Source organism: Nannospalax galili, unplaced genomic scaffold, assembly GCF_000622305.1.
Source record: "Nannospalax galili isolate Female #2095 unplaced genomic scaffold, S.galili_v1.0 scaffold30, whole genome shotgun sequence".
Lineage (NCBI taxonomy): Eukaryota > Metazoa > Chordata > Mammalia > Rodentia > Spalacidae > Nannospalax > Nannospalax galili.
In genome coordinates, this window is record NW_008329127.1 from 185943 (window position 1) to 198719 (window position 12777).

Sequence of the window (12777 nt, forward strand, 5' to 3'; positions counted from 1 at the left end):
CTTTGAAAATCTAGCAGATAAGTGAAGGAATCTATTGCAGCTTAAATGGTGAGCCTGAGTTGGCAGGTTGGACAACTAGCTTGTCTCTGCTCTGCTTTCCTGAGCTATGAGATTCCTAGTGTTCCTCAGACTTTGATTTGAGTGTGAAATGTCCCTCACAGGCTCATGTGTTTAAACATTAAGTCTTCATTTGGTGGCACTGTTTTGAAAGGCTATGGAACCTTTGGGACATGGCACCAGAGGTGGTGAACTGAGAGGGCTTTTAGGGGTTATTCTGTGACCCTGCTTCCAGCCACATGCTCCTCTTCCAGATGCCTTGAGATGTGACGAGCACAAGCCCCCACCTCTACATTTGAGACTGTCTCTGTCACCACAATGGAGTCTGTCTTCTTAAACAGGGAACCAAAGTAAACCTCTCCTCCTCTGTGTTGTTTCTTTGAGGTGCTTGGTCACAGCAATGAGAAAAGCAACAAAAATAGTCATTTAGAATGAATAATTTTATTGACCTGTATCAGTCGCTATGTAAACATGGATAATGGATCTAATAGATCACAGTATCAATGAAGTTTTCATTCTTTCCCTGACAAACTCATGTGCCTGTAAGTTATGTTCCATATAAGATATTAGACTTAAGATCCCTTGAGAGAAAGGGTCACTCATGTCCTGACTGTGGTGTCTCCCTCCAGCTTTCATCTCTGCCCCTCGCTCTGCTAGATGATGCTCCCTTGAGCTCCCATTATGCCCGGCCCTCTCAGGCTGTGCTGCCACTTGAGTGTTCCTTCCGCTGCTGTGATCTCCTTGAGCACAATGCCTGTCTTTTCATCCTGGGGTTCCTGTGACTGGCATATGCCAGTAAGCAGTCACTAAATGATTATGAGGCTGTTTGAGTTCTAAAGTCTTTGACCTCTAAAACTTATGTTGTAGAAGATCAGCAGTCCTTTGCTCCTGCAACTGAAGCGCTTTACTAAGCATCCTATCAGCTGGCCATCGTAGTGTGAAAGACTCAACTTGGGTTTCCCTCGTCCTTCCCTGGCTTTGGGCAAGACCCTTGCACTTGTTTTTCAAGACTTTGGACTTGAATATTTTTAGTGAATCTTTTGACTAGATATTCTCCATATCCCGATAAAGTTGCAGAGTTTTGTGAACAGGAGACTAGTACAACATTAATCAATGGGCAGGAAGAGCTGAGTCTCCCCCTAACCCCCAAACCACTGACTGGCTTAGTAACCTCAGCTTACTAAGTATTTGTAATACCTTCTGGGCAAAAATTTATGTGTGTAATGTGCCAGGGACAAAACAGATGCTAAAGTGACTTGGAATTACAAATATCATGGTGGCATAATTTGTACTAATTGCATTTTGCTGTCTTCTCATTATGTGGAAACTGGTTCGTGTGTGGTATATGGGTCATGGGGAGATAGCATTAATTAAGAGGCTTCATCAGTCTAGTAATAAAGTATTTAAGGTAATTTTAAAATACATGTCTGGAAAATGTTTGAAATATACTCAAGAAGATAAGTGAAGGACGTTTTGATGTTGGTCAGTGTGTTTAATTTTGCCTCAAGAAAGTTCAGTAAGAAATATTAAGCAAGCACAGGGCAATCTCAAGTAATTTACACTTTTGCCTTTTGGACATTTCCTTTTCTCCTTGATCACTGATTCAGACTTGACTTTTTTTTTTTCTTTTTGTGTTATATACTTTTAGTTCATTTAGAGGAGAGTTTTGAAGAAGTAGAAAATCACCTGCTGCATCTGGAGGATTTGTGTGGGCAGTGTGAGTTAGAAAGACATAAACGTGTGCAGTCCCAGTGCCTGGAGACTCTCCGGAGAAGTAGGAGGTGAGTTTGCAAATCTGGCTGTAATATCTTAATCTCTGTTTTCTACATTGCTTTATAGAATACTCTTTTTTAAAATTTATTTTTATTCATACGTGTGAGTGCCCTTGGAGCTGGAGTTACAGGCAGTTGTAAACTGTCTGATGTGGGTGCTGGCAACTGACTCCTGGTCCTCTAGAAGAGCAGCAAGTGCTCTTAACCTCTGAGCCATCTCTCTAGCCCAACCTGATACTCTTTTTAAATTTTTTTCTCTATTAAATTTGTGTATTAGTTACCTTTAGTTGCTATGATAAAATACCATGGCCAAGGCACCTTGAAGAGGAGCTTATTTTGGCTTATGCTTCCAGAGGGAGAGTCATAGAATCAGGGGAGGCATAGATGGCCAAAGCAGGAAGCTGAGAGATGACATCTTCACATGCAGGAAGCAGAGAGAGTAGATGCAAATGGGGCAAGGCTATAAACTCTCAAAGCCTGCCCCCAATCACATACTTCTCCAACAAGGCTCCATATCCTCAAAGTTCTGTAAAGCAGACCTGAGGGCAAAGCTGTCAGTGGAGAGGAATCCTGGCCTGTTTTCTCCAGTGGCAGGTGACTGAGCTGCTCTTCCCTTTTTTCTCTTCTCACATTTAACAGTGGAATCAGAGGGAAGGAACCTGAGCCCAGGCTGTAGAGAATGGCTGGATAGATCTGAATCTCAGCTACTAAATATGGGACTGTAAGCAGATAATCTTAGTCTCAGTGTCACTGATTTCTAGTGAGAAGAATAATGGACCAGGCCTCAGAACTCTCAGATTGGAGGTTCAGAAAAACATCGAGTGTGGGGGAGTGGCAGATTTTCACATTGCTGTTAAAATTTTCTCAAGTGATGGTAAGGTAGCTAAGTTCTCCATCTGCCCATGTATCCATAGGAATGTTTCCTAAGTGTTGGTGAGCCTAAGAGTCATCTGGGGAAAGAATTGCAAATTCAGATTTCTGGACTCCCATTGTTGATGAGGGCTGTCCAAAGTTCATTCTGATGGTGTTGCCTAAATCACCTTCCCTAGTGATGCTGAATGTGGGTGGTTGAGGGGCCACATTTTGAGTGCTGTGCAAGGTGCACAGGCTATACATGAAAGAGCTGCATGGGTCACATTGTTCTGTTGTATAAGCATGTGATTCCTCGTGGAAGGTGGTTTCTGATAATTCCATTTGGCCTCAGATCATAAGAGGGTAGATGACAGCATTAAGAGTGGAGTCCTCACCGGGCGTGGTGGTGCACATCTTTAATCCCAGCACTTGGGAGGCAGAGGCAGACAGATCTCTGTGAGTTCAAGGCCAGCCTGGTCTACATAGTTCCAGGACAGCTGGGGCTACAAGGAGACCCTGTCTCAAAAAGACCAAAAAAAAACCCAAAACAAAACAAAACTAAAAATTGGAGTCCTCATCAGAAGACTTGGCCATGAGTGGGCAGCCTCATGACCTAGGACTTTACCAAGCAGGTATGCTAGAGGAAGGCAATAGAGCGAGAGATGAGAGTTAGTTAGCCTGTTCTCTGATTTTAAAGTTAAAAGTAGGTAAATATTCTCTTGTGAAGAAGTTAATCATGAAAGAAAGTTCATTTTTGATACAACTTGAGTTTCAAAAAACCTTGGAATTTTGAAGATTTTACAGTTTGGATACTGGTCATATGACCTTAGAGGGTAGTTTCCCGTTTGTAAAATGGGCTAATAATATCTTACAGGGTTGTGTTAGCAAGGTGCTTGGGAATAATGTCCGACACCGGTAAATATTCTGGTGGTGGTAGCCAGCACTGGTTTACAGTATTGTGTGTAACTAAATAGATCAGTACTCCAAATTTTCATTACTGCTGTTTTTAGCTATTGGGATATAAGAATTATATGAACATTGTGATTTTTTTTTTCCTCCATCAATACAGGTTGAAAATTGATCCAAAAATATGACACTAATACAGAAGATCAAATTTCAGGGTTTGATAAGTTAGCATGATTAGATAGAAAAGAAAGAATGATATCTGGAGCTATGAAATTAATTTATTCATTATGCTTTTCCTTATGTCCCAATGACTTAGATAACTTGTAATACGTTATGATTTATGCTGTAAGATGAAACAATGTTTGGAAAATAGCATTGTCTGTAATTTAAAAGCCAAAAAATGCTGCGTTATTCTTAATGCCTTTCGTATCTTTGCAATGGCAGAGTATCTCCTGCTGTTAGAGAAAGAACTGTGTGTAGAAATAACATTGCCCTTAGAATCAGAAACCCCCAAGTTTTTCCTAGTTTGTTGATTTCTAACAGTGTTCTTCATGCAGCCATTCATTTACTTTGGACCTCTTGTAAAACTTTGCTTAATCTAGAATTTTCTTGACTAGTGTTTGAGTTTACTTTCTATTGTTGTGATAAAACACTTGACTAAAAGCAACTTGGAGAGGAAAGGATTTATTGCATCTTACACTTCAAGTGACAGTCCATCATTGAGAAAAGTCAGGGCAGGAACTTAGGGCAGGAACTCGAGAGAACCGAAGCAGAGATTATGGAGGAGTGCTGCTTACCAACTGGCTTGCTACTTTTCTTACACAACTGAGGCCCACCTGCCCAGGGATGACACTGCTCACATGTGCTGGGCCCTCCTACATCAATTAGCAATTAAGAAAATGCCTCACAGACATGGCTACAGGCCAATCAGACGGTGGCAGTTTCTCAGTTGAGTTTCCCTCTTTGTAAGTACTCTAGTTTGTCAGGTTGACAAAAACTAACTAGCACTAGTGTTTGAGAGATTTTAAAATTACATCTGTGTAATGAATTTAGAAATGATAGACATATTTTTAGTACTACTAAGATGTATAAAGTACTGTATACTAATTGAATACAGTATATAAGTTGTAATCAGTAACTTGAAATCTGTAGGTATTTAATATTCTAATAGGCTAAATTTAAAATCTTCCTATTTCTCAAGGATAGCATGAACTTCATATAAAGTGTTGCAACCTTTTTTAAACCTATGCATTTGGGTTTGAAGTTTAAAGGGTGAGAAATTTAAATGAACTAATACTTTGACATTTTTTTAAAATTATTTTTATTTTATGTGTACGAGTGTTATGCCTGCATGTAAGTGTACCCCTGTCGTGCAGTGCCCGCGGAGGACAGAAGAGGCTGTCGGATCCTCTGGACCTGGAGTTATGGACAGTTGTTAGCTGCCATGTGGGTGCTGGGATTCAAACCTGGGTCTCCTGCAAGAACAGTCAGCATTCTTAATACTGCTGAGCCATCTCTCCAGCCCCAATACTTTGCCTTTTTAAGACTACATCTTAAAAAATTATCAGGCAGATATTGTTAATACTCAAAACATCTACATAAAATATTAAGAAATGTCAAAGCAGTTTGCATCTGCCTAATAAGACACTAGACTTACTTAAATTCAAGTCATATTTTTATTCTGGAATGATTATTACTGATTTGATTAAAAACTGTAACAGAAATACAGCTTGGGTCAGATGTGGTAGTACATGCTTGCAATCCTGGAGCTTGGGAAGCAGGAGGCTGGAGGATTGGGATCAAGGCCAGTCTCAAGTCGATAAATAAGATACAATTTGAGTTACTGTGAAGAGTCCTTATAGACCTAAGCTTGAATCTCTTCTCTGCCTTGGTACCCATTTGACCTTTGCACGTGGCTTAGTGCCAGCTTTCTTATCTGTCAGAGACACAGAATTTCTGGCAGAGATGTTGAAGAAAAGAGACAGCTTTGTTTTTTGTTTTTAAAGGACCACATAAGAGCTAGCCTGCTTAGCTCACAGAATGATTGGAAATCCTGCATTCTTATTAATTTGCTTCTCTAACTGTGGTAGTAAAAGTGATGTGAGACTGTTTAATCTGTCTGTACACTGCAGCCTTCCTGAAGCACAGCGTGTTCAGTGTGTAAAATAATGAAATACTATTCAGGGGGGAAAAAAAAACTACTTTAGAAGCAAATTCTTTAGTCTGTTTATATGACTGATGAACAATGGGTTATCATGTAAATAATTTGCATACAACAAGCACTGAGAATTGAAGAGTGTTATTTAGACAAATGTACATTGTATTTATGGGATACATACTAAAGTGTGAAGAGGAAATGATGGTAGGCAGAGATGACGTCAGCATTCCAGAACGTGGAAGTGGACACGTGGACATCACCTGATCACAGAGCAGTCGGGAATCGAGTGCCTGTAAAGCAGAACTCAGAAAGCATACTGGTGTGGACCTCACAGTTCAGAAAAAGCTCAGGGATTGAAGTTCCAGGAAGCTTGAGAAACGTGTGTTGAGAGCAGGACTTTGGCTGACAGGACATGTGTGATGTTCTATCCTTACTTGAGTTTGCAAGGGTTCACCAAACACCCAGCACAGTAAGTGGAGAAAGGTCCACTGTTGATGCATAAAGATGGTAAAACACTTCTGAGAGGTTTTGTCTTAAGGAGCATGAATCCAAAGGATTTACATTACTTAGGGACACTGGAACTACAGAGTGATTTCCACTATGAGTATTTACTTAGCAGACTGTTTATCAGATATGAGGAAGTACAATTCCTGCACTCTGGTTAGCTTGCTTCTTTAAATGTGAGTAGCAGAAATGACAGAAGCAGTCCCGTCAGTCCTCTAGGCTAGGGCTCAGGACAGCTCACTTAGAGCTTCCAGAGGGCATACTCCACACACAGGGAAGCCAAGCATGCAGGAGCATACTTCAGCACAGGAGAGAGATGACTTGCTCTAAGAATATTGATCTAGTTCAGAAGGAAAGCAAAGAGGAAGGTATATAGGATGATGGTGACCAGAAGCCTCAGCCTGAAGAGCATTGCCAGGTTAAGGCCTGCAGAGTCCAAGAACAATGTTTCCCAGAGGAAGAAGTGGAGCCAACAAGTTGATATGCCTAACTGTTGAGAGTTTTCTAAGCTGTGTTGGGGAATTTAGAGGTAGATTAGTGACGTAGAATTTGATTTTAACCAAGCAAGTAAGAACAAGGCAAATATTAACCCTAAGGGAAAACAGTTTATAAGAAAGAAGACAGTATGGCTCAGTTATAAGCAATATTCACATAATTGTAATCATTAAATGCAGAATTGTGATAACTTTCTGGGGAGCTGGATGAGAGAGAGCATGTTTGTGTCAAAGGGTAAGGGGGTTGCAGAGAGCTAATTCTCAAGTTCTGCATCAGGAAATCAGCAATGTTTAAATAGAAAAGATAATATTGTTAGTATATTATCTATAAGTAAGTCAGTGCTAGAAATAATAAAGAATTGAGTGTGACTCCTTGTGAAACGCTGGATAGAAAGGCGGAGCCCTGCAGCATTATAAATCAAACCCTCATGAGTGCTGTTTGGCTTAAGGAATGTACATGTACTGTGAACTTACAAATTGAATTTAAAAATTTCTTACTAGCTGCAACTTTCCCAGGAGTGTTTGACATGGTCGTCACTGATAAAGCATTTCATGATCAAATAAGTTACAGAAACACTTACCTGCCTCAAGGAGTTTTATAGTTTGTGTCAGTGTTGTCAGGCCTGTAGAGATTCTGTAGGAAAGGCATTTGGCTCAGCATCTTACAACTTACCTGCTCACAAAACCAGTTTGCATATAATACATCTTAAAATATGGACCTTAGTATTCTAACACTGAGAAATTTTTCAGTATTGATGCAAGAAATGAGCTTGGGGCTCGGGAGATGGTTCATTGGGTAAAGTGTTTGCCCCTCAAGTATGAGGACCTGAGTTCGATCCCTGTGACCCATGTAAAAACCTAGTGTTGGTAGCACATACTGCATGCATCCATCATTGGAGAGACAGAGGAAAGAGGACTCTTGAGGCTTGATAGCCAACCAGCTTAGCCTGTGAGAGACCCTGTCTCCTAAAAAGGAAGAGAAAAGGAAAGTGCTTGAGGAATAACACCTGGGGTTGTCTTCTGGCCTCCACAGGTCCTACCTGCACGTACCCCCCCAACACAAAAAGGTTAATTTTCTCAGTTTCTTAAAAATAAACCTCTTTAAACAAAATAGTGTGCAAGACAATTGATTTTCCTTTTCTTGCTCTGAAAAAGATATGATACAAGATGTTAGATATGACCCAAACCCATATGTTATGGGTTTGGTATGCTTTAAACAACAAAAAAATCCGTATACCTGAATGGGTGCCCAGACTTTTAAAATTGAGACATTATACATTGTCTTCAGAGTTCATACTTGAGACCCACACAACTGAGACCACCCCCCGCCCCAAAGTCTCATGGTTTTAGTAAGTTAACGATTTTGTGTCATGCCAAATTCATGCCTGTCTTTGATTGTGATTGGCCATGTCTGTGGTTCATAGATTTCCTGAAAACCTAGGCCAGACCCCTGAGTGAGGTGGGAGGTAGAGGAGAGATGACTTTTCCTACTCATGCATGCTGAGGGTCTCTGTGGTGACTCCTCCCCTTCACATTCAGCCATTCATTCCTGCTGTAGCCTCAGGTCAGCAGGGTAGCAACCATTGGTGCTGAGTTGGCTATTGAGTTTCATGAAATCACCTGGCTATTTAGGACCTGGCATCAGAACCTGGGTTTTAACCCCCCACCTCCCAGTAAACTTGTCCTTTTGTGTTGGCTTTTGAGTTAGAATAAACTGAATCAGCCCAGGGGTTGGTATCAGTGCCTCAGTAATTGAGAATGCATGTGTGGCATTTTGTCGGGTTTGAGCCTTCTCTGCATAGAGAAATACACTTCTGACCTTGTCAAAGCAGGAGTGTGAGCTGTGCCCAACAGTAACTGTGGCTCAGAATGGCTGTGATTTGCATGGTGGGCGAGGGAAATGAGACACTAGGAAACTCCAGTGAATCTGAGTGTTCTTACCTACCTTGATAACATTTCAATGGCTGGTTTTTAACCCACATGTTTGTGTGGTTGTCCTGGTTTGTTTCTTCACATTTCTCTCCTGGTTTCTTCACTGCTGTGACAAAACACTCGGACCACTACCAACTTGGGGAGGAAAGAGTTTATTTATCTTACATTTCCTGGGTCACAGTTCATCAGGGAGCCCAGGGTAGGAACTCAGGGCAGGAACCTGGAGGCAGGAGCTGGAGCACAGGCCATGGAGGAACGCTGCTTACTGGCTTGCTCCCCTGGCCCCTGCTCAGCCGCTTTCTTATGCAACACAGGCCCACCTGCCCAGGAGTGGTACCACCCACGGTGGGCTGGGCTCTCCCACATCACTCATTAAGCAAGAAGATGCTCCTCAGACATGGCCACAGGCCAGTCCAATAGAAGCAATTCCCCAATTGAGGCTCCCTCAACCCAGGTGTGTCAAGTTGACACTAAAGCTATCCAGCACAGTGGTGAATAGGAATATCCTTCTCTGGTTGGTTAGCTGATAAAAGCCACATATAAGGAATATGCAATTGTGGAGGGGGAAATACCTACCCCACTGTGTTTTGAATAACTGAGTGTAAAATGGTATTACTTTACTGATGTGTGTATTTGCATGTTCCTGTACACGTGGAGGCCAAAGGTCAAACCTTGAGAGTAGTTCTCAGGTGCCATCTACCTTGTTTTTTGAGTCAGTCTTTCACTGGCCTGAAGCTCACTGATGAGGCTAGACTGGCTGGCCACTGGCTTCAGGAACCCTCTTGTCTCTGCCTCCCAAACTTTGGGGTTACAAGTGCATGCCACCCCATCCTACTTGTTTTGCATGGGTTCTAGAGAATCACACTCAAGTCCTTATGCTTATGTGGTAAGCACTTTATGAACTGAGGTATCTCCCAACCCTGTTGATGCCTTTTATAGACAGAAACAGGTACTGCCTTCTTAAGTAGTAACGCATTGTGATGCAGATAGAATATGGCTGGGCAGACAGGTCCTGACACCAGTAGCTTGGAATTCAGGTGACTGAGAAGTATGTAGCCCTGCAAGTCTAATTCATGGATACTTTGTAGATTTTCTTTAAAACCAATTCTACATAGATTTCTTATAAAGTAAAATGAGTAAATATTTGACATATGAACCAAAATAAAGAACTTTAAACCATATATGTTAGTTTTCTCTTGCTGTGATAAAATATGACCAAGGCAACTTCTAGAAGGAAATGTCCATTTGGCTTATGGTTCCAGAGGTGTAAGAGTTGGTCATGGTGGGAGGCAGGAGGACCAGGAGTTCAAAGACAACCTTGGCTACACAGTGAGTTTGAGGCTAGCCTGAACTATATGAGATCCTATCTCAAGAAAAAGAGGGAGAGGGAAGGAAGAGAGAAAGAAAAGAAAAATGGGGCAAAATCTCCACAGCATTACACATAACAGCATAGAAATGCGGGGGCCTCTGCATCCACTCAGGGTAGAATAATGGGGATCAGATTTAGTCTCCATGTGATACAGTAAAAAACAGATAATGGAACTGAAGCTACACTTTTTAAAGACACTAGACTTTGGACAAAGGAGAAATATGATAGTATTTGACAGATAGGAAATGACCTTGAGGTGAGAACTGTGAATGTCAAATTACCTGCATCAGGGATGCAGTGCAGAACAGGAGCCAAATAGATAGAGCCTGGCCAGCTGAGTTGAGCAGACAGAACTGAGTCTGCAGAGACCAAGGCACATAGAGTTGACACAGTACCAGAAGGGGGAGAATAGCTCCTAGAAATCTAGAGGGTTCACCTTAAATACTTGTCAGAGATATACATGAAGAAGCTGCCCCGGCAGGAGGGGAAAATGTCTAGAAGGACTGGAACAGTTCTAAGGGCTCACATAGCTCCAGTTTTCTACAGCCGGATGACAGACTTGTTATTCCCTGGGCCCAGGAAAGGCACTCAGGAAGCTCTTGTGTCAGCGGAGTGTGATCAGCCCTCTGTAACAAATCACAAGGCATCTAAAGATCAGATAGTTCCAAGATGGTTAATCAAAAGTATCTAGAAGTTCATATTTTATTACATTGAAAATTTACAATCGCTTGCTAGGCCAGTGACTTATTGAAAATAAAGCTGTGATTCTGTTGATTTCATGAATGCGTACTCAACATTTTCTTTTCAAAATTAAATGTAAGCCTGCGAGTCAACAAGAAATTGAACAGAATTCTTGCTCTAGGTGTATTGATAGTTCCACACTTGGTATGTAGTCACAAGGACAGCTGCAACTAGAACAGTTTACTAGATCCTTGGGTTGACAATAAATACAGTTTAAGGTCAGTATTTAAGTTCATCAGGCCTTATTTGAACAAGTATCTGCTATCAATATTAAAATGTCATGCCCTGGCAATTCTGTAAACGCTTCTCTAATTGATTTACAGTGCCTTTTTCAAACTTTTCCACAAGTTATATAAATGCCATTCTGTAGATTGGGATGGATAAAATATTATTTTACAGAAACATAAAATCATAAACATCATAAATTGTACCTCTTTGAGAGTACCCGAGACTGAAGATATACCAGTCTTTTAAGAAACTTGTGTTTTTTATGCATATGAGTGTGTTGCCTACATGCCTGTTAGTGTATGCAGTGCCCATGGGGGCCAGACACGGTTGTTGAAATCCCTGGAACCTGAGTTATGGACAGGTGTTTACTGCCATGTGGGTGCTGGGAACTGAACCCAGGTCCTCTGGAAAAGCATTCAATGCTCTTAACCTCTGGGCTATATTTTGAGCCCCTGGCTACTAATTGGTCTTAACCCACTCCTACCCCTCACAGTTAAGAAACAAATCCCTCTTGCCTGCCTCTACTTCTAGTCTTTAGTTGTGGCTTAGAAAAATGTCACTGTCATCACTTCAAAGTGATTCATTTATGATACTGGACATAGAGGGACATTTACTGCTAAATTGAGCACCATTTTTTTTGAAGTTTAATGTCATTTTGTGTATGACCAATTATTCTATTGATTTTTTTTATATTTTATTATTTTTATTTTATGTGTATGCATATATTACCTGCATATATGTAAGTGCACTCATGTCGGGCCAATACCCGCGGAGGACAGAAGAAGCTGACGGATCCACTGGAACTGGAGTTACGGACAGTTGTTAACTGCTGTGTGGGTGACGTGATTCGAACCCTGGTCTTCTGCAAGAACACTGTTCTTAACCGCTGAGCCGCCTCTTCAGATTTTTTAAAAAGTACATTGTTGCTCACCTCCCTCTGCTTCCCTGGGCCTGCACCACCTGCCGCAGGCGTCTCTCCTACCTGCAGGCCTCTTTCCGGGGTAAGTCCATCACACCCTCCGCACCTTGATGCCCCCAGCCTCATTCACCCTCCCATCTCCCCTGCTGGTCTCTCCTCCTAGTTTGAGTCCTGCCCCGTTCCTTGTCTTGGGGCCCTAGACACCTAGGGAACCAATACTGCTTCCTGATCCTTTTCATCCAGACCAATGTAGTGCCTTCTCTGAGCCCCAGGAGCACTGCTTCTGGGCCTGGCCTCGCCCTCACCTTCCTCTACTTCCCTGGGCCTGCACCACCCGCCATCCTCTTTCTGGGACACAGGGGCTGACCTATCCTCTCCCTGATCTTTTGGATCCAGACCAACACAGCTTCTCAGTGCAGTCCCCAGGAGTCCTTGGGGCCTCTTCCCGCCCCATCTGCCTTTGCATCTCTGGTGGCACAGCTACTAGCTGCCCTAGACCAGCATCTTTCCTGGGGCAGGCTCCCAGGCCAGTCCAACCCCCATATTCCTCAGGCCAAAATCGTTCCTGAGGGATTCAGACCTTAGGAGAAATCCTGAAAACATCTGACCATCATCTGAATTGGGCCTCTGTGGGAACTCCTGAAGACAAAAGCAATCTGGCCACTCCAGTATAAAATCAAAAGAGAGAACCCGAAGCTTAGATGAACCAGCCTTTCATACCCAAAAAGTAAACCACAAAGACACATAAAGTTCACAAAAAGAAGCAGACCTAAACTTGAAGGCCTGAGTCTCACACAAGAATCAGAAACTACAAAAGAAATTCACATGTCAAAATCACAGAGAAA

General features: G+C 42.1%; 1 protein-coding gene across 5 annotated transcripts in view; it reads left to right on the forward strand.

The window, feature by feature from the left end:
• Dtnbp1 (dystrobrevin binding protein 1) overlaps window positions 1-12777 on the forward strand; it is a 129585-nt gene that overhangs the window by 40391 nt on the left and 76417 nt on the right. For all 5 annotated transcript variants that reach the window (XM_029562592.1, XM_029562591.1, XM_008831372.3 and 2 more), the window contains one exon: window positions 1706-1838. In XM_029562592.1, coding sequence (XP_029418452.1) covers window positions 1706-1838 — 133 coding nt within the window. The remainder of the gene's footprint in view (window positions 1-1705; window positions 1839-12777) is intronic.